This window comes from Rhinopithecus bieti, unplaced genomic scaffold (assembly GCF_001698545.2).
Source record: "Rhinopithecus bieti isolate Rb0 unplaced genomic scaffold, ASM169854v2 scaffold_21542, whole genome shotgun sequence".
NCBI classification, from domain to species: Eukaryota; Metazoa; Chordata; class Mammalia; order Primates; family Cercopithecidae; genus Rhinopithecus; species Rhinopithecus bieti.
In genome coordinates, this window is record NW_016810483.1 from 2,414,749 (window position 1) to 2,436,336 (window position 21,588).

Here is a 21,588-nt window from a genome sequence, read left to right on the forward strand (position 1 = left end):
AAAAAAAAAAAAAAAAAAAAAAGTCACAATAAAAAAAAATTAACAGATCCCAAGCCTGTATTTGATAGACTTAATGAAGATTACTCATAATGCTTTTAAGATTTATTTTCTGCCAACTGATTGATAAGAAACAAATGACAGCTTGTGGGGTCAGGTCCATTTGTTTAATGTAATAGGCCACACATAGTTGCAGGATTTCTCATCATCCACGAAGCTGCACAGTGGAGCTCAGTAGGCCCTTCCTGGACTGTCCAGTATGGTAGCTACTAGCCACATGGGGCTCATTCCATTTAAATTTATTAAAGTTTAGTTTTAATAAAAGCAAGTAAAACAGCTCTTGGGTTGTGCTAACATATTGCAGAAAGTTCTGCTAGACACTTCAGAGCTACACCAGCGTATCCCAACTGGTGTCACCTAAAATACTCAGCTTCACTGGCATTGCTAAGGACTCCTGTCCCTCTTTGAGGTTGACGAGGCCTGATAGGCCATTAAAGCCCATAGGTGAGACATCACCATAAAAGAAATGTCTTGACTCAGACTTTCTCAAACTCACCCAGGTAGGTAACCCCTTTTTGAACGCATGTAACAGCCTTTGGAAAACAGACCGCTGCCAGAGATATCTTACACTGCATCCTAAGTGAATTCACGCAGGACTTACCTTGTGTTTCGGTTCATGACAAACATATCTACTTAGAGGAAGAGCGCTGCCCACGCATCCTCTGTGTTACTCCTGCTGGATGTGGTGCCTGGGTTTCTCTGTTTTTCTGAAGGTCTCCTAAGACGTTGTTTTTTTTTTTTTTTTTTTTTTTTTTTTTTTTTTTTTTTTTTTTTTTTTTTTTCCTCACAGTTGAATCTGGTATCAAGTGTCACTCTCTCCAAGTCCGCATCAGAGGCTTCTCCACAGAGCTTACCTCATACTCCAACGACCCCAACCGCCCCCCTGACTCCCGTCACCCAAGGCCCCTCTGTCATCACCACCACCAGCATGCACACGGTGGGACCCATCCGCAGGCGGTACTCAGACAAATACAACGTGCCCATTTCGTCAGGTAGATATCCACGTTTTGCCTCATGTAGAGTTGTAATCTGCAATTCTTGTAGACCAGCCCCTTTTTAAAAAGCGATAATTAATAGGACAATGATTCTTATTCAGCAGATATTGCGCAGAACCAAGAATTTTATAAGAACGCAGAAGTTAGACCACCATTTACATATGCATCTTTAATTAGGCAGGTAAGTAAATAACACAGTATATGAAATTCTATCAGAAGGTATATGTGTATATGGATATACAGATGAAGTAGATTTAAAACCGTTTAGTATGCAAGCATGCTGAGACCTTTTCTATAAGGTTTTTTAAAACTGCAATATATAACATAATTGCTTTTGATTAAGTATTACAATACGATGTGATTATTAGGAAATTCATTTCACACAACAGTGAAAATGAGCCTGTTTAAAGATGGCAAGTCAATTATCACAAGCTACAGTAATCTCTGATCCCTAGAATTAATCTGAGCTCTAAATAATTACTGAGCTTTAATCAGCTAGTGAAATGTTTTGCATTTCTCTTTGATTCTGCTTTATGAATGACTAATAAATTAATATTTCTGTACGGAAACAGAAATAAAAACTCAAAACAATTAGATAATTCCATTTTGAATTTTGCTATTGAACTGTTAAATACAACCGTTAATCTTAGATCATTTTGTGAAACCTTTCTCAGGATTTAGCTCTGAATCAGAGTGATTTTATATTTTCGACAAACTGTAACGATGACTCTGCTGATTTGGTCATAAATTATCTTCTGTTACATTTTGCTTCACAGGCCATTCTCGAATCTCCAGAAAAGCAGCTAACACTAAATGAAATCTATAACTGGTTCACACGAATGTTTGCTTACTTCCGACGCAACGCGGCCACGTGGAAGGTAAGCTTTCTCAGGCCTGTTTATTCTTGGATCTTGACGTTCATAGAACAGTTTGTTGTTGATAAAATGCAGTTGTGCTATAAGGAAGCTACGTTTATGTTGTTTTAATACTCTTAAAGTGTCCAATCTCTAGGTGTGTTTGATTGGGAAAATAGTGTCATTGTGGTTGAAATGCTCTGATGGAAGACTCTCATTATACCGGCATCACAGTGTGGAGGGGCCAGCCAGTAAAATGATCTCCCTCTGGTTGGAATATGTAGAGAAAAGGAGATAACACTGTCGCCCAGAAGTGGAGGTTGCCGTATTACTTGCACAAACCTCATGCCGTTAGGTATTCAACCACAGCCAATATTTGCAGAGATGTGTCTCCGGAGATGGAACCTGGAGAAATGACCAAACTTGACACAGCCCTCAATGGTTGGATAAAGAGCTCATTAACCCAATTAGTAGAGAAAGCTGTACACAAGTACTAGCACTGTTTGTAGGAGTTATTAGTGGAGAACACAATGTATTATTAAGGGGTTTTTGTTTTTAAGTCAAGAGATTTAAAACCGTTTAGTATGGAAGCATGCTGAAACCTTTTCTGTAAGATTTTTAAAAACTGCAATAGCCAGGCACAGTGGTTCATGCCTTATAATCCCAGCACTTTGGGAAGCTGAGGCAAGAGGATCACTTGAGCCCAGGAGTTTGAGACCACCCTGGGCAACATAGCAAGACCCTGTCTCTAAAAAATAAAATTAAATAAATTAGCCAGGCATGGTGGCATGCACCTCTGGTCACAGCTACTCCAGAGGCAGACGTGGGAGGATTGCTTGAAGCAAGGAAGTTGAGGCTGCAGTGAGCCCTGTTCATGCCACTGCACTCCAGCCTGGGCAACAGAGCAAGACCCTGTCTCAAAAAAAAAAAAAAAGGAGATTGTCCCTCATAGATATACTAAGGAAGAAAAGTAGATTTAGAACTTCATTATAATGTTATTTGCTATAAAAAACAAGTCAAATTCCATAGCTCTTTATTGGATGCCCCCAGCAGTGCTTGGAGTCGTATATGGCTTACCACATTCCCAGGTCAGCAGCTGGTTCAAAGATTCCACTGGTATTTATTCCCTTATATTAGATTGAGCCCTCACATATGTTTGGGCTTTCCCATTTTCGGTTTCTTGGTGACTAATACTCTTGCTTATAGAAGGGGACAGGTACACTCTGTCATTTGTATTTTTGCCTTTTTTACTACCTGGAATTCTTGTAATCCCTGAAATCCAAAACATTTAGAGACATGTGATAACAAACATTTGAGGATATGCCATTAATCTAAATATGATAGGGATGTGTTATAGGATGCAAGGAAAACTTCCTTCGCTTGAAATAAATGCCTTCCTTGCTAATTTCTTAATTTTAAACTGGAGAAAAACCAAAGCAAAAAACAGAAAAATACATTTCCTCTGTTAAGTTCCTGATAAATTAGCATTTTATTTTAAAAGAAAACGAATATAAACCATAGAATTAATTCATCAACTTTACAGAGCTGTGAATATCTATTATGGCCCAAATTATCCTTTCATTTCCATTAAGACACATGGGCACCAAAAGAGAACCTATGTTCAGAATCTTCCCCTCTTTGCCTCAGCCTGCCTTGGGAGATAAAATATAAAAGGATCTTTAGCCATGAATGCTTTTAAAAATTTAGGAAGTTGAAGCATGAGGCAGACATTTTCTTCAGATTGCCTTTTATAAATAGAAATGATGAAATTTAAAATAATTACCAGTTGTGAATATAATATTTAAGCTTAGATCTTCAGATTGAACTTTTTCATTTTGCAAACTGCAGGAAAAAGTGTCATTAATTTAACAACCTTAGATGAAGTACTTAATGACTCACAAATACGTATAATTTTCTCTACGTGTCCTTGTTTGTACCATGATCTTAGACAAAAGATGAAATGCCCAGTTAAAGTTATGGCTGAAAAGAGCTTACATATCTTTTTTTTTTTGAAAACTCTTGACTTCTCGTCGCTTTCTGCTTGGATGTGCAGTTTTGGAAAACAGAACTGAAGTTTTGGCTTTGTGTCTTTACTCACACGGTTATATTGCTCAACCTGATCTACAGAAATTATTTTGTCGAAAGTAGCTTTAAGACCTTTCAGTTCTGTACATTTTGATACTTATTTGAAAGCATCAGGCAGTGATTAGGATTAGTAGCAATGTTGACTTCTTTTCAAGTTATGTCTCCTAAATGTATAATGCCGTGTCTGGATTTTTAAAGGAAATTGGCTTTGTCCATTTATTTATACCACCTCAATTTTGTTCCAGTAAATAACAGTAGACCTTCTATCATATGCCTTTGGGCAATATATTTTTTTAAATGTAGCGGCTCCTGCCTGCAATCCCAGCACTTTGGGAGGCTGGAGGATCATTTTAGCCCAGGAGTTCAAGATCAGCCTGGGCAACATAGCAAGACCCCATCTCTACAAAAAAAAAAATTAAAAATTAGGTGGGTGTGGTGACACGTGTCTCTAGTCCCAACTACTCAGAAGGCTAAGGCAGGAGGCTCGCTTGAGCCCAGGAATACAAGGCTTCAGTGAGCCATAATTGAGCCACTGCACTCCAGTCAGACAACAGAGCAAGACCTAGCCTCAATAAAAGAAAAAAGAAGACTGCTTAGACTCCAGTTTATATACAAAGAAAATTGTCCTATCAAGTATATGACATGCCAGATGTTTTCAATTTAGAGATTTTTATTTTTAAGCAAATCTATCCAATTTTTTTGAATCAGGAGTGTCCTTTGATAGTCCCCTGGGTATCTTGAACCTACCTCAATTATGCTGACATTACTCAAAAACTCTTCGGGAATTTATCCTGCGAATTCTCCTTTCAAGCAATTCATCACACCATGCATTAAAACTTGTCTCATTATCTTCCAAATATTCCATATCCGAAAAGAAAAATTATTATGTAGCTTGAATCCTCACAGCCACCAACTGTGATTGTCCAAAAACTGAAGCGCCTCTGAGAGTATCAAGATTCACCACCATTAAGGATAATTCAGGAAGGAAATACTCCGGTGGCAGAATGCGGAGGGGTGCAAAATGCTTGTGCAATAGCAGTGTTGCTGGAATTGAGTGAGGACTTTACCCAGTGTGATGTATATATCAACTTCTTAAGCCCCAATTGAGTCATCTACTATTGAGTCATCTCCTTATTCTGAATAAAAAGAAAAATTTAAGTAAATGACCTGAATCTCTTTAGAATATCTTCATGTCCAGAATTGAGTCTGGATCCATAAGTTTAACCAGGCAGGACTAAAGAAATGAAGCCTCGCTTTTAACTGTACCCAGTAAGGGTGGGGATTCTTCTGAAACCCAGAGGAAAGATGAGATATTAAAAGCTCTTCTTCACCCTTGAGTTGAGATCCTCCTTTTTGATAAATTGTCGATGTTAAGGGTCTCAGCTTAGGAATGGCCAGAAAGGACTTTTAACCATAAGCAAGATGTGTCTGTAGAAACCATCAACTGCAGAAATATAGTCATTTTGCCACTGTTTCACTCGTATTCCTTTGGCATTTACTCAGTTAAAATACTTGCCCATAGTTAGGGCCAACTCTCATATTCTGGAAGGTAAGACATAACATGATGATTGATTGATAGATACTGATCTCTTCTGGGGTCCGTTCACCTCCCTAGTCCTTTGACTACACAAGGCACTACTCTCAGCGGTAAAATCCACTTCAGAATTCTTCATAAGATCTCTGGAAGTTTTAAAAGCCAGAAACCATCAAGAACAAAACTGTATTTAGCAATATTAACCAAGTGTTCCTCTTTCATGGTTTGAAAAAAAAAAAAACCCCTTTTTATGGGAGGTAGGTGGGCTTAAAAAGGGCAGTTTTATGCTTTGCATGTGTTCTTGTTTTGAAGTCACAGTAACATTTTCAGATTTGTACTCTGGAACCTATTTTGGGCTTGTATGCATATTAAAAAATATTTCTTCTGGTTAGTTATTACCAGAGACTAGACAAAAATGCCAAAGTACAATTAATTTAAAATTTTGGTTTATTTTTGCTTTTGGAAAAGACACCCTTAACCATGAGAAGGTCCTTCACGGGGGTGGCAGCTACAGCTCTTGGGGATGGTTTTACAAATGTGGACTGTTAGGCTGAATTTACTGCTGTTTTTGGAGTCTTTTCTTATAGAAAATGTAAATGTTCTCTCTTTTATACTTGCTGCAGAATGCAGTGCGTCATAATCTTAGTCTTCACAAGTGTTTTGTGCGAGTAGAAAACGTTAAAGGGGCAGTATGGACAGTGGATGAAGTAGAATTCCAAAAACGAAGGCCACAAAAGATCAGTGGGTACGTCCACCATGTTTGAACTTCTTAGCCTAGCTTGGATTGTGCTAACAAGTATAACGTAGAGGCTTTGGCTGCTAGATGGTGTTAGACCAAAGAACTGGTTTCACGTTGTCTCAGTTAAGGGAAGCAAAAAAGCATTTCATCCCTCCTGTTTTGTATACCCACCAGTCCCCCTGCCCTGCTTGCTGGTCTTTGTTGCATCACATGCTAGTAGCTTTTAGGTGGCAATGCATATTAACCCTCACAAACCATTTGCTTATGCTTATTGCATTTTATTTTCTTTTTCCTGTTCCCTGTATTGGATGTCTGTTCCGCCCCCAACCCCGTCTCCTTTTGTTGCCACTCCATCTCCTTTGCTGCTGCTCCTATCCCAGGGTGCCATTCGCACCAACCTCTCACTGCATAAGTGCTTTATCAGAGTAGAGGATGAGTTTGGGTCCTTTTGGACAGTTGATGATGAAGAGTTTAAACGTGGCCGCCATATTCAACGAGGCCGTCCTCGCAAATACTGCCCCGATGAAAACTTTGACGAGCTTGTCGCACAGTAAGAGCCTTTACTTGCTTTTGTTTTTTTTTTCTGCTGTTGCTTTGGCTTTGCATGGTTGACTCATCCCATGTAGTTTTGCATTTCACCAATAGCAGTGCCACAGCTTTCTGCAACGAAACTAAATTGTGTGATTTGTACATGTATTGCTCTCGTTTCTCTTTGGAACACCAGTGCCTTGAATAATGCTTTTTTGACGTCTTTAATGCAAATATTCATTGTATTTTGATTCAGCAGCTTACGGGGACCCTAAAACTGAATACTTGTGTTTAACCCATAATCCCCTCTCCCCTGCCCCAAGTAAAAGAGAATTTTGGTTACAGTTAAAATGTGTGTGTACTATTGGGGTAGATTTCCTATTTGTTCACTCACTATAACAATATAAATGTAATGAAGTGAATGATTAAAATGTTCCAAGCATAGGAAAGAAATAGGTTTGATTGTGTATACTTACTTTAAAGGCCACTGATAAATGTAGGTAATTGCCTACTGGGAGGCACCCTTTTCCCTCAGTATGCCCTGTATAATTTTTGAATACTTTTAACCTTACGAGGTTAGAGATTTTTCTGACAACAGTATGTTGGTTTCATTTGGTCCGTGAACGGAGATGGCAGCAAATATTCTCAGGCCCTTCCGGATTTGGCTAAGACATCCGCATATTTAGTAACACCCCTCCCCTGGCATACCCTACTCTCCATCACCTGTTGGCAATAAACGTGCCTTGTAGATGTTCCTTAAAAGCCTTCCTGCCATCCCTCTAGCAGTCACTGTAGAGTTCAAATCTCGAAGATGATTAGGAGCCAAGATTCTCTCTGCTCACGCCCAGCAGCCCCCTGCTGTGAGCTCACTGCCTTCCCCAGCACGACCTCCTAGGCTGTTGCCTTCCTTTTGGAGTCTGGAGTCAGGCTAACTCCTAAAAATCTGCAGAGAGGTCTCTGGAGGAAGGACCCAAGTCTGTTATTACCTAAGCCAGAATTTTACACCTAGTTTCCTTGAATAGCGAAGTCAAACCCCAGAGGTGTGCACACACACACCCGCCCTGCAAATCAGTGACGGGGAGAAAGCCTGACTTTTCTTGGGTTTTGTTAGTGGGGTAAATTGCTGATTTGGAAGGACACCAGCAAGCTTAAAACAGAACTTAGCTAGGAACTCAGGAGTCGACTGTGTTTAACTTGGAGTTTTTATCTTTTTCTTATACAGTAACCCTTCCCTTATTAAAAACATGCAGAGCAGCCACGCCTACTGCACACCTCTCAATGCAGCTTTACAGGTAAGATTAATGGCCGTCCCGAATATGCAGCAGAGGCACAGGTCTCCCCTACTCATTTCAAAATATATTAGCCTTGCTCTAATTAGATATTAAATTTTAATTCCGTTAAACTTTTTTCTTAAGTGCACAAAGCATCGTACTCCCTGGAGGCAAACACATCGGGCTGCTTCAGCATTAGCGGGATGCTTAGCATTTTGAATATTGTGGCAAAAAAATTAAAAGTTCACTTATTAATATTTATCAGCAGTATCATAATTTCCATCCTCTTATTTCAGAATTTCACTTGAGGCAAAAATACCACAAGTGTAATTACTCTAGCACAGCTATTAATGTGCTGGATGATAGGCCACTGCGTCACATGACCTTCTATTGTTCACGGGTTTAAAGAGAAAGCAGGGCTTTGTATTTCTTCTTCTTCTTTTAAAGTCGACTTTAGCATCTTCGCTTTTGTCTGGGGTGGGGAGGATCTGGAATCTGGTTCACTTTATACAAGTAAACCATGTCTGTTTAAACAATAGAGGTGTCTAAGAAGACTCTTTAGTTTTCCTGGAGATTGATCAAGATTACATAATAATCATACGGGGTATTTATTTCCTACTGACAAACCAAGTACTTGTTACATCACCAGTGGTACCAGGAGATGAAGACGTGGGTTTTGAGCAGTAGCGAGATCACCACCCAAAAAGGAGCTAGCTACCTGAGGCAGCCCAGCTTCTAGCAAACTTTTTACTTATTGCACATTTGAGTTCTTAAATGAAGGCTACTCCAGTATCATTTCATTAAAGTACCTGGGTATAGTACTCAGGTCCCCCTCAAGACTTCATAAGTAAGCAGTATCCTTTTGGCCAGTGGTCCTGGTTGCTTTTTCCCCTACCCAGACTGTTCTAGAAGACAGGCCAAGAGAATCTTGATAGCTTTTAAATGGCATATTCTATAGATAAATGTGACATTTGTCATCCAATACCGTTGCAGTCCTCTGCAGCATACGTTCTCAACGGGGGCTGTATCACCCCCAGATTGGTTCTGAGATACTACAATGTCTTGTGTCCTTCCAAAGGACCATAAATACATGAGCAACTACGAACATTTCTTGGGTTGAGGGTACAAAGAGAGAAACAAAAGTCTAAAAAGGGACAATAATGAAAAAAACAGTTGAGCCCTTTAGCATGATGGGAACAGGATGAGGAAGGGAGGACATACTGACAGAAGCCCTGGGCCTTGCTCTGCATTAAACGGATGTTTATTGAGCACGACTCTGTACCCTACAGGCCCAGAAGAGTCTTAAGGCTCCTGGGAATTGATGATAGGCCATTTACCCAGTTTCAGTTTGGAGGCAGATTCACTGGCCTTAGCATTTCAGTAATTATATTTATTTATTTTTAGCCTGAACCAGATTTAATAGGAGAAACTACTTTCCGCGTTTCTTTTAATTACTTGTAGTTTACACAGTAACTTTAGAAGAGTAAATGAAAGCATGCTTCGATGCCGCCACTGTAAATACCATTCATTAGTAACTTATTTTCCCTGGAGTCTTCTGAAGTGTGAATTTAAAGGCTGCTCTATCTGGAATAGTATTAAGATTACAAGCACATTTTATATTCATGAGCCGGAAAGGCAAAAAAAAAAAAAGTGATCCTCCATCCTCTGAATTCTCTTAACTATGTGACTAATTTCAATTAGTATGCTTTGTCATTACAGAACTGTTCAGGTTTCATCTCTGAACATTTGTTTTTGGCATCGTCTTCAGTAGCCCAAAACTGTCCTGCCGTTTTCCAAGAACACTTTCTGTCCATAATGAGGCAAGGGGAATAAATTGATATAAATTCATGATTTGAGAAGTGGATTGTTTCCCTCTCTTCCACGAGTTTGGATCCCTGATCAGTAGACAGACACATAAGACAACTTTCTACTGTGCAAATTAAATAAAGATTCTGCCAGCAGGCCTTCCTTTCCATTACCGCCTATTTCCATTTTTCAAGACAAGTAAAAATAATAGTGGAACAATATCTTCAAAAAAAATTACTAGAGCAACATAATGCATGATATACAATATATAAAATAGGACAGCAGAATCCACTACAGAAATAAAACATGGGACTTGGGACAGATTGCATTATGCTCTGAAAAGTGAAGTAACTAAGGGTAACCGTAAAGCTTCGTATTTATAGACTGCCTTTCCCCTGAGGATCTCAGAGTGGTTAATGTTCCAGGAGCGAGGGTGCTTATGGACTTCTGCACCATTACTTAAGCAACTTCATTTTTTGGCAGAGGTGCCAGCTTCATATGAAACCACATGCCGTGCAAGGACCATTTCTATAATTGTCCATTTTTGTAACACACCTGCTTTTAAGCGGCAACAACCACCAAAAAAAAAAAAAAAAAACTTCGTTAGGCATAAGCAGTTAGTGAAAATTTCTCTAACCTTTGGTGGGTTGCTCTGATCACTTGCTCAACAGAGTGTGTTCAAGAAGCCCTCTTGCGACTCAGGCACTGGGATCTCTCTGCAGCCCATTTGATCATTTTTTCAAGGAACAAGGCTGATTTTCATCACTTACATCTTTCTTGTCTGAGAACCCAGGGATCAATATAAGTGCTTGCCTTTGTATACCTTTCACTACTGTGGCGGTTGGGTCTCAGGCCATGTTCTGTGATCCAATCCCAATCAGTAATGGCCTTGACCTAGAATACTTTGAGAGCCAAAGAGAATAAATACTCATCCCAAGAAGGTTGCCTTCTCTAGAGGATGACCAACTCATCCCAACAAACACGTTCATATCAGCATTTCAATTTTGTCTTCACAATTTTTGACCAGGGAAGTTGCTAAAATAAGCTAGCAGCAGCCCCACTTTTGCCACATTCTGACCTTGGAGTAGTGAAATTATCTTGTGAGAGCTTATCTTATGGTATTTCCAGTGGAAAGACAGTTGGCAGAATTTCTGTGACAGAGAGGTGTGACCACTGTTGTCTCAGATAAAAGCGGTTAAGATGCTTGTCCAACTGCAGTTGGCAAAAAAAAAAAAAAATACGTTCCTGGCAACTGCTCCTGCCAAAAAAAAAAAAAAAAAAAAGAACAAGAAACAGCGCGTTTTTGCAGCTGTTGGAAAAAGTACTTGATTCAAGTTATTGGACACACTGTAGGAGAGTGTGGAATGTTCAGATTTGCTTTTCATCAAAGTGAGTTTACCGCATTTGAAAATAAAAACAGGATTGTACCCCTACTTTTAAAAAGAAGACAGTTACATACATTTACAAGTAGAGGGAAGGAAAAGCTGTGGGCTTACGGAGGGCCAAGCTTTGAAATAGTCCATTATCCAAAGCTGTGACTGGTGAGTATGCACAGGACTTCTAACACTGGGCTTGCACCTAAAAAGCCCTGGCTTTGGGGTTTGTATAGTGAGTGAGGCTGCGATTGTCATACTAGCCAGACAGACTTCTGAAGCCTGGCTTTGCACTCTTTTGGCTTTTACTTTCTCTCTAGACCCAGGATTTCTAGAATAGTTTGGACTCTTGTATGCCTGGCCAGTGGAAGTCACTATGCCGGATCATCTTGTGATTGCACTTTTTTTCCCATTAGGATGGAAAAGCAGGCATAGTCTAGTCTGCAAGAGGACAGTTGTGATACATCTTGGTTTAATTACAGCTGCCAGTTTTTGAAAGTGTCCTCTTTGATAAAATGAAAAGTCAATGGGTCGTAATCACCACCCGGATGAAACGAATATGGGTACTTTAGTCCAGTTCTATATGTAACCAGTGTGTGCATTTCAGACTTGGTGTCCCTTTTATTCAAATGCAGTATAACAGGAAGTGAGTAATATCCTACCTATCCTAAATAAAGTGTAGGATTTCTTCTTTTTTATTTCCCCACTTTTTTGCTGACACTCAACGTGGAGTGATTTTGTAACCTTTGATATTGATGTACTTAGGCACCAAAAATAAATATGATTTAGAGCTTCCTTTTGCCAGAGCTCTTTAGTCCTAAAATCCTAGGCAGTTGGTCGGACTCTGAAACATTACGTGGTGTTTCCTTCAGCCAGTTATCTCAAACTGCGCTAAACAGATTCAGAAATCATTAAAACAGAAATGATGGGAGGAGATAAAAAATTGATTCCAATTCTATAATCTCTTCCTTTTCTATAGGATCTAAGAGGTGAATGTTTATGGAAGTTCTCATAAGTTTGAGCGATGCGGCCAGAATAATCTGATCAAAATCTCTAATATCCAATACTGGAGTCATCAAAATGGATAAAGAAATAAAAATTCCATTATACTTCACTGTGATCTGGAAATATTCAGCTCCTCTTAAAAACGCATCCGACATAAACCTCATATTCGAAAGCCTGTCTAAACCATGTGACTACCAAGCAGGACCAAATTGAGTCCCTCCTACCCACAGGCGCTTTGATCCCCCTGGCCCCCAGTTAGCTCTTCAAAACCAAGCTTGGGACAGGTGCCACGAGTCATTTTTAAAGCAAAATCTTTCAACACCTCTTAGAAACTTGTATTTGCCAGCCATGCTACAATTAACTCCAACTGAAGATTATCGAGTACACCCATAATTAGTAGTTTCCTCGTCTTACATACCCTGTGTCTTCATAAATTTTCTCTTGGTTGATGACAGGCTTCAATGGCTGAGAATAGTATACCTCTATACACTACCGCTTCCATGGGAAATCCCACTCTGGGCAACTTAGCCAGCGCAATACGGGAAGAGCTGAATGGGGCAATGGAGCATACCAACAGCAACGAGAGTGACAGCAGTCCAGGCAGATCTCCTATGCAAGCCGTGTGAGTATGGTCCACCCGAAAGGTCTTTGCTTTCACACCCTAGTCTCCCTAGGTACGCACAGGGAGACGTCTCTTTCTCTGGGCTTTATATACCTTTTCTGTAATTTCTGATATCCCAGAACCAAGCTAGAAGTTTGTACTTCCAGAAATGTTCAGCTTGGTTAGTGCATAAAAGGACTATTTGCTAACTTTCCCATAAAAGCAATTCCCAGCAGTAAAATGGGAAACAGATTGGCTTTTGTTCCTCTGCTTTATCACATCTCAGGCCATTATTTAAGCCACACTACTTTTTCCTCCTCAAATTAATATGCATCCCTATGAAAAAGTGTGCAGTTTGTTCAACTTTCGGGCATGTTGACCCAGCTGAGAGAAAAAGATGCTTGTTTACTTGGTGGTGCGATAACCACGAACACGACGCCACAGCATTATTACCAACCATTAATGATGGCACAAATGAAAGGCGGCATGATTTATAGATTGCTCTTAAAATATCAAAAGGAAAATTAATAGGAGCATTATAGCAGCAGACGGCAGTATAATGAGTGCACATATAACTGAATGAAGTGATCGGCGATGGTTGCCCATGCTGAATGTGAATGGAACCAGGACTGCAAACTGCAGGAAAGGCGGAGACCAGGAGGCTGTGCTGCCCCTGTGAGCTGGTGATGGGAGAAAACTTGGTGTAACTATAACCCCCTCTCTCCCAGGAAAAGTTTTCAAACAGAGCAAAGAAACCACATTACTCCAAATGATTGGCTTTGCAGGAGATGCTGGCGAATGACAGGCTCTCCCTTTTAGTGAGTTTCTTCAAAACTGTTGCCTACTTTAAGGTACTAACCCATTTCGTGTTTGCAATACTGTCAGTTCCTAGAATAGGCTGCTTGTCTACACATGACCTCTGAATTACTGACCAACATCTTATTTTAAGATAATTTGAGTGATACGAATGGAAAATAGGACCTGTAACAATTAGGAGCAGATGGAATTGGCATCTAATGACAAAGAAAAAAGTGTTATCTGCCAGCATAATTTGGAGGGTATGGGGAAATCTGAAATTTGATTTTCTAGCATTTGAATTTCATCTCCACAGCACTTCAAAAAGGATCTTTACCATCCTTTGCGGATATGGAAATAATCATTTTTAATTTATATGAACAGTATCTTAGCATTTACTTCACAGCATTTTAAGAATGTGTTTATCTTTCACACTGATGCTGCTATATTTCATCCTTTCCAAAGCAACTTAGTGTTTCCGACTTTCTTGTTATCACATTCGTATTCATCTTAAATCATTGTCATGACAGGAGTATTTACTTAGATACTAACGAAGTTCAGAACAAACGTAAATTGGTGTAAGCTACTGCAAGAAACACTCATTAGAGCAAAAATGTCTGAAGTTATTGAAGTGATACTATTTCTCATAATCTGTACGAACTCCAAGTTTTTGTTGACATATATTCCTATTATTTAGTATAAAGAAACACTAAAACAGAAAGATATTTGGATGCAAGCCACAGGCACCAGTTCAGAGTGATGCTAATTTTGCTGTACGAAAGACAGTCACTGCAGGGTTAATTTGTTTAACAAATTTGAATTAACCCCAGTATTACCCAAACTATGTTTTACAATAGTCTTTGTGATTTTTGATGAAATAAAGGTTTCAACTATTTTTTACAAGAAACCCTACATAAAAATGTCAAAATGTGTTGCTCAAATCTCACAGGTTTGTGCTGTTTGCTAAATGTAATTATATGTCAACAGCAGATTCCCTGCGCCTGCTATCTGTGTCATAGACTGTTACTCTTTTTGACCTCATATTTCCATTAAGGGAATTCTGTAATGACAAGAGTTTCCATTCTTGTCCAATATGCATTACCCTGCTATGATGCAAATTGTTTTTCAACTGTTCCAGTCTATTGGAATAAATCAAGCCATAAACTTTACGGCACGGCTTGAAGGACCTTGTTAGGAAGGCAGCCTAGCTAATATTGAGTGTTGAAACAGAACTCTTCATTCTTACCCTTTCTGTGACACTCAGATACCACTACATTTCATTCCTCCTTTGAAACACTAGAAAGTGGTCACATAATTATGGCTTTGGGGCATTATACTTTTATCCTGATAGACGCTAAAGGAGCTACAAAGCAAAATACTCCATGCTGTGCAGACACCCCCAGAACACAATGCCTTTAAACACCAGTCAGCTTTATTTTAAAACTCTTGTGTTCCCAGAGTGGCTAAACAAAGGAATTACTCAGATGTAAGGAGAAGGGAAATGTGTGGTTTTGCACACACTTTTTCAGTGGTAGCCCTTTCGGAAGTAGGAGTTGGAGAGAAAGGGTGGGGGCAGTGTCTGCAAGGAGAGGAAGGTGCATCATACACAGCCCTAACTTCTAGAAGATGCGGTGAGTGTATGTGAAGTGTAGTGTCTTCAGTAGTCTGCATCACATCTCAAATGTATCTTTCATGGAATCCCATCCTCTTTTTATTCTTTGAAGTACTGTGTGTGCCTGTGCTACACCTTTGCCACACCCCAGGGGTATCTGGCGGTACCAAGAAGTGTCCTGAAACTGGATTTCATTTCTCTAAAGTTTCGAAACCTTGCCGTCTAACTCTGCATGAGGCACTGGGAGTCGAGCCAGCAGGCATGACAGGATCATTACCTGTGTCTTCTGGATAGAAAATAACCCTCATGAATTTTGGCTACCAGTTTAGGGGGAAAGCTTTTTTTTTGTTTGTTTACTTCTACAGCTTTTAAAATTGATACTTCGTAACTACATATTTTGGGGGTACATGTGTTATTTTGATACATGTATACATTGTGTAATGATCAAATGAGGATAATTGGGTAAACAAAACATTCTCTGATGTTGTGAACTGTGTTTTGTGGGGCTTTACATGTATATGATTTTTTGGGTAAGATTAGCACAATATTGGTCAAAGTCTAAAATTATACAGTAAGAACTTCATTAAGGTGGAGATGGTTCTATTTCTTCTAGGGGTCCCCATCCTCCTTCCCCCTCCCCAAGGTCTTATATGATCTTACATTCTTCTATCATTCAATTCTGGGTTGTAAACATGAAAAGATTGATAGATCTGATAAGAAAGTAGGAAAATGTTGGTTTGGAAAACAACATGTGAACCTCAATCAGCATATAGCTAAAACATAAATTTCTCAACAATGAAAGTTTGAAGCAGAAACATTAGGAAATGTTCACCATTGTCAGTAATCTGAGAAACACAATTTAAGGTAACCTGAGCTTACCTTATTTATACCTGCTAAGCAACAAAATATTTTTTACAAATAATGCTTGCTGCTGATGAGATTGAGTTTAAATTGATAGCCCCTTTGGAAGTTAATATCACAATAAATCACAGGAACCATAAAGATGTTTTGGCCTTTGCTCTAACAATTCCATTCTTAGAAATTTATCCTAAGGAGGTAAATCAGCAGAAGTAGAGTAGAAAGATTAATGGATAAAAATGGTCATTGCATTATACAAACAGTAAAAGAGAAAGAAAAAAGATGATCCTAAAATGCCTAGTATTCAGAAACTGACATATGTCAACACAGTGGAATCTCATCTAGCCATAAACATTATAAATTGTAAAGCTAGGAAAATTTAAAAAATAGCATTCCTGCTGAATTTACAATATTTAAAAATATGACACCAAATGGAAAGAGATTGGCAAAAAATAAGAAAACTGGCCTGAACTAAGGGTGTGTGTTTTTTTAAGGAATGATCAGTATACCTAATTCTTCCTAAAAGAATGTAGGGTATCCTAGCAAAGCTGGTTCACAAGTGTGACATGCAGTCACACAGGATCTCATGCCTAAAAGGATACTTGCACTTGATTTTATGTGTTCTTTTCATTACCTTTTTATTTAGGGATGGGGATCTTACTATTATCACCCAGGCTGGACTCGAACTCCTGGGCTCAAGTGATCACCCTACCTTAGCCTCCCAAATAACTTGGACCACAGGCACACACCACCATACCTGGTATGCACTTGCTTTAATGCCATTTCTGTCTTGAAATTGTAATTTTTGAGCCAAGGACCCCAGATTGTCATTTTGCACTGGGCTTCCAGAATTATGCAGCCAGTCCTAATTCTTACTGCGGAAACACTAATGCAGCCATTTAAAAAAAAATCCCTATTCATAATGCTTAATACAGACTGCTGGAAGGCTGACTCCCATGCAGCCTTCCTTGCACTGATGTACAACTGTTTCTCTGAAATAAAAATATCCGGCCAGCCATGGTGTCTCGCACCTGTAATCCTAGCACGTTGGGAGGCCGAGGCGGGTGGATCACTTGAGGTCAGGAATTCAAGACCAGCCTCACCAACATGGTGAAACCTCATCTGTACTAAAAATACAAAAGTTAGCCAGGTGTGATGGTGGGCCCCTATAATCCCAGCTACTTGGGAGACTGAGCCAGAAGACTTGCTTGAGCCTTGGGAGGTGGAGGTTGCAGTGAGCCGAGATCCTGCCACTGCACTCCAGCCTGGGTGACAGAGCACGACTGTCTCAATAAATAAATAATGAATGAAATAGATGGAGAGCCATACATAAAATGTAATGTAATGCAACTTTGCTATATTTTATTCTGCAAATAGTTTTTAAGAATAAAGGAATTATTTTGTAAAGCTGTTTATCTAACATCTAGCCCAACCAAATGCTCTCTCTAGACTGTGCTGATTTTAGAGTCAATTGATTCTGAAGGTTCCTGTCTTCGAGGGCAGTCCAAAACACTCCTCTGTTTGTTTTTAAATGGTTCAAGGGGCCTTTGGGGTTTGCATACAGCATTAATTATTTAGGAAGCCAACCATCCCCATTACCACCTCTTATTACTAATACTTGATAATGTCAGTTTAAAAATCTTCCCTTCTGCAGCCTGTCCCAGAGATGGGACCGTTTTAACTTGAATGATTCTTTTACATATCAAAAGGCCCTGCAACAGAAAGTTATTTGTATTTGCAAAGGATCAGTTGTAAATATGATTTACGAACAACATTTCTCAATTGTTATCCGAGTGGTTTTGTGTGATCACCCCAGTCCCCTTAGGGTGAACCATGCGCTGGTCCATAATGAGAAAGTTGGCAGATCTCATCGCAACCACACGCATCCCAGTGGCTGCTACCAGCCAGGCCTCATGTTTTGCCTTGTTTACAACTGACAGCGTTATTATTCTGATTGGGGCTCTGCTTTCTTATCATATTGTTGTGTTGAGCGAGCCTTTTCCTCTCCATTTGTGTTTCCTGGCAGGGCTTTTCTTGCCTTATTGACAGTTTGTAAAAATATGCATTAATTTGGAGTTTCAAGCATGTATCATGGTGTCTCTTTGCTGTGTTTGCTTGAAGTTGATTAATGATAGAACCTCGCTTCGGGTCGTCCTCTGGAGAGTTCTTTCACAGGTTCTGCATGTTAACTAGCAAAGCAGAACACACAGCAAGCCATGATTAGCCCAGCCTCCTCTGCTCAGTGGTCCCCACAAACTGCCGTTGCATCACAGATTCTTATTTCATGTAATTATTTGAAGATCAGTATTCATCCACCCAGGATGCCACTATGGGACCTGTTATCTGGTACTCAAAGTGTGGTTCTAGGACCAGCGGCATCACCTAGGAGCTTGTTAGAGATGCAGAGTCTCAGGCCCCACCCTACTCCTGAATCACACACTGCATTTCAACAAGGCCCACAGGTGACTGCAGCATGCATCAAAGTATGAGAAATGCCACCAGGGAGGAGAGGCCCGCACCTGTCCAGAGACTAGTGACTCAGAGCAGCACTACCCAAGAGAACTTTATGCAGTGATCCAAATGTTCTGTCTCTGTGCTGGCCAGAATTAACCGCTAGCCACATGGGGCCTTTGAACATGTCAAATGCAGCTAACACAACTCAGAAACTGAATTTTAAATTGTAGTAAGATTTCGTTCATTTCAATGTAAAGAGCCACGTGTGGCTAAAGGCGACAATACTGGACAGAGTTCTAGTTCTACAGTGAGGCTTTTCTATTGCCCCAAACTTTTCAGTGCACCTGAGCTGCAATGGGCTGGGAAGTACCTTCACTGAACCTCTGCATATTTATTCCAGGCATCCTGTACACGTCAAAGAAGAGCCCCTCGATCCAGAGGAAGCTGAAGGGCCCCTGTCCTTAGTGACAACAGCCAACCACAGTCCAGATTTTGACCATGACAGAGATTACGAAGATGAACCAGTAAACGAGGACATGGAGTGAATATCGGGGCGGGCCAACCCCGAGAGTGAAGATTGGAAAAAGGAAAAAACAAAACAAAACAAAACACGTCAAAAGTTAGCAGTGAAATTGTTCTCCATTTGTTGTACAGTCTGGAGGATTTTCACTACATTTTGACAACTCTGAAATGTGTTGACTCTTAGTGCCATCAAGAACCCCATTTGGGAGTATTTTGATTTTCTACTTTTGTTGAAAAAAGGAATTTGTACTCTGTGCATTGGATGGACTTGTTTGGTACTTGGGATTTTCCTCTCTTAACCGTCAACATCAGTGTTGTAAATTTGCTAAACTGATTCACTTTTAGCAGCAGACTTTGAACTGCAGTCCTGCCAGCGTTGGACACTGAGGACGCCCGACGGAGCTTGTGCACCTAAGCTGCAGACCAAGCCTTTGCCCAGAATTTAAGGATTCCAATGGACGACCTATTTGCACAGTACTGCATGTTGATTATCACTGCCTTTACTCCTTTTTTTTTTTTTTTTTTTGCTTCCAGTTGGGATGGGGAAGGCCTTTGTGTGTGTATTGGGGGGAGGGGTTAAAAAATAATTATCCCAAACTTTTTAATGTATTGCTTTTTTTTTTTCTTCTACTATACCATTTTAAGTTCTGACCTCAGGCCTCCATTTGGGCCGATGGCCTCTTGGAGGCTTAAAGTTTTCTGTACCTTGTGATGAATGTTAATAGGTGTTTTTATTATACAAAGCTGAATGTCATTTCTCGTTTGTAGCTTTCTGTCACTCATTCCATCTTCCTTCAGACATCACCATGTTTCTCTAAAGTCAGAAAACATTCCGTTTTGGTCTTTTTCAAAAAGGTCCCAAATGCTGCACTCTACACATGAAGGCCCTCTCACACAGACGTGACGTCCTGCCAGAAAGAGAATGAATGACAGAAAAAAAAGAGAGAGAGAGACATACTCTAGGAACAATGCCGATTCATTCCACGCAGCAGTATTGGGGTGGCTGGGGAAGGGTGTTTTGGATTTTCTGGGGTTTTTTTGTGTTTTTTTTTTTTTTTGCAGCAACCATCATTCTTAATAAATGCCACCACATTTCTACCAGCACAAGGAAACATAGGCAGCACTGAAAAAAAAATTTTTTTTAAACTAATAGTAATTAGACTGACAATATGGCCTTGGAAGGCTCTCCCTTGTGGAACCAAGTTGCCATGGGCCTTGGGCCCTCTGTGATAACAAGTGTGGGTTGGTTTTGTTTGCAAAATGGCCAAAACCCCGGTTTCCCTGAGCAGCTGCCCTGAAAGTAGGGGTGGCAGCGGCGCTGAGTTTATACATTAGTTCAAACCTACTTGGTGGCATTAAACGGTTTGAATGCAAATTCGATTTCAGATGGAACTTGTTAAGGGAGTTAATGAGGACTGAGTTCAGCAAATGCTAAAGTGTTAATTTCAAATATGCAAATTTGGTACTGCAGTTTGTTATGCAATATTATGTCACCAACCCAGTATCACAAAAACTCATAGAAGATACCATGTAGGCCCTGGGCTTTGGGGGTCCCAAACATGGTATGCAGAATGTGATGGTTACAGGTCAGTACAACCTCAGTCCTTAGAACCCCTCCACACTTCCACTCTGCACCCACTTTCCTGTCATTTATTTATATAGGACTATAGTTTTTTTTTAGTTTGAGAGCCTTTCGAAGCTTAATTTATATTCTTTGTACCTTTTTTTCTAAAATTACCAAAGATATTACACAAAGGTAAATTATGTTCTCTGTTTTATGCTTTATCTGATGAAGCCAAATATCCTCTTATTGTTGATCAAAGGAGGCAAAAGAATTTAGAGGCAAATGACAAGCGATAGGCTATTGCAACCTGAGAAAGAGAACTGCTCCTTCATCGTAAATTTAGAAGACCAAGTAGATAATCGAACCAAAGTTGTTACTTTTTTCTAGTATTTTCCTTTTACTTTTGTGTACCTCGACAGAGACCAAAACTCATTCTCTTAAAGAGATTTTATGGGACTACTGCAGATAAAAATAGGACACGATATTAAAGGAGCTACAGAAGGAAGGGAGTCCCATCTCAAAAAAAATGAATGTATGCCACTGCAATTTAGAGTATCCAATAAAGGAGACAGTTTAGAGTCAGAACAGAAAAGCTTCCATAATTGAACTAGATCACATAATAATATTTCTAGAAGAAAAGATGTTTTTAGATTGTATGCCACTTTTGTTTAAGAACTGTGCTGTGATCACTGTATTAATTTTGGTTTATCTTGGCATATATCCTTCAGTTTGTTTTTATTTTTAATTTTTCCTTTTTTTCCGAGTAGGCTTTGGTCAGCATTTTTCATTTAAAGAAAAGTAACACTCCCATCCACTCATAAGCTTGGTACAAAAACTTCTCTGGCAGTTACTTTTGAAGCTTCACTCTGCTTTCTGTATAAAGGGCAGTCTGTGGTCACGCAAGACTTAAAAAAAAAAAAAAAAAAAAAAAAAAA

General features: G+C 39.6%; 1 protein-coding gene across 15 annotated transcripts in view; it reads left to right on the forward strand.

Moving 5' to 3' along the window:
* FOXP1 (forkhead box P1) overlaps positions 1-21,588 on the forward strand; it is a 639,921-nt gene extending 618,333 nt beyond the window's left edge. For 12 of the 15 annotated variants that reach the window (XM_017892169.1, XM_017892164.1, XM_017892163.1 and 9 more), the window contains 7 exons: positions 848-1,049; positions 1,154-1,233; positions 1,829-1,930; positions 6,149-6,270; positions 8,015-8,084; positions 12,703-12,869; positions 18,968-21,588. In XM_017892169.1, coding sequence (XP_017747658.1) covers positions 848-1,049; positions 1,154-1,233; positions 1,829-1,930; positions 6,149-6,270; positions 8,015-8,084; positions 12,703-12,869; positions 18,968-19,112 — 888 coding nt within the window. In that variant the 3' untranslated portion in view covers positions 19,113-21,588. Of the gene's footprint in view, positions 1-847; positions 1,050-1,153; positions 1,234-1,828; positions 1,931-6,148; positions 6,271-6,644; positions 6,815-8,014; positions 8,085-12,702; positions 12,870-18,967 lie in introns of all 15 variants that reach the window. The other 3 variants (XM_017892168.1, XM_017892160.1, XM_017892176.1) reach the window with 2 other exon arrangements.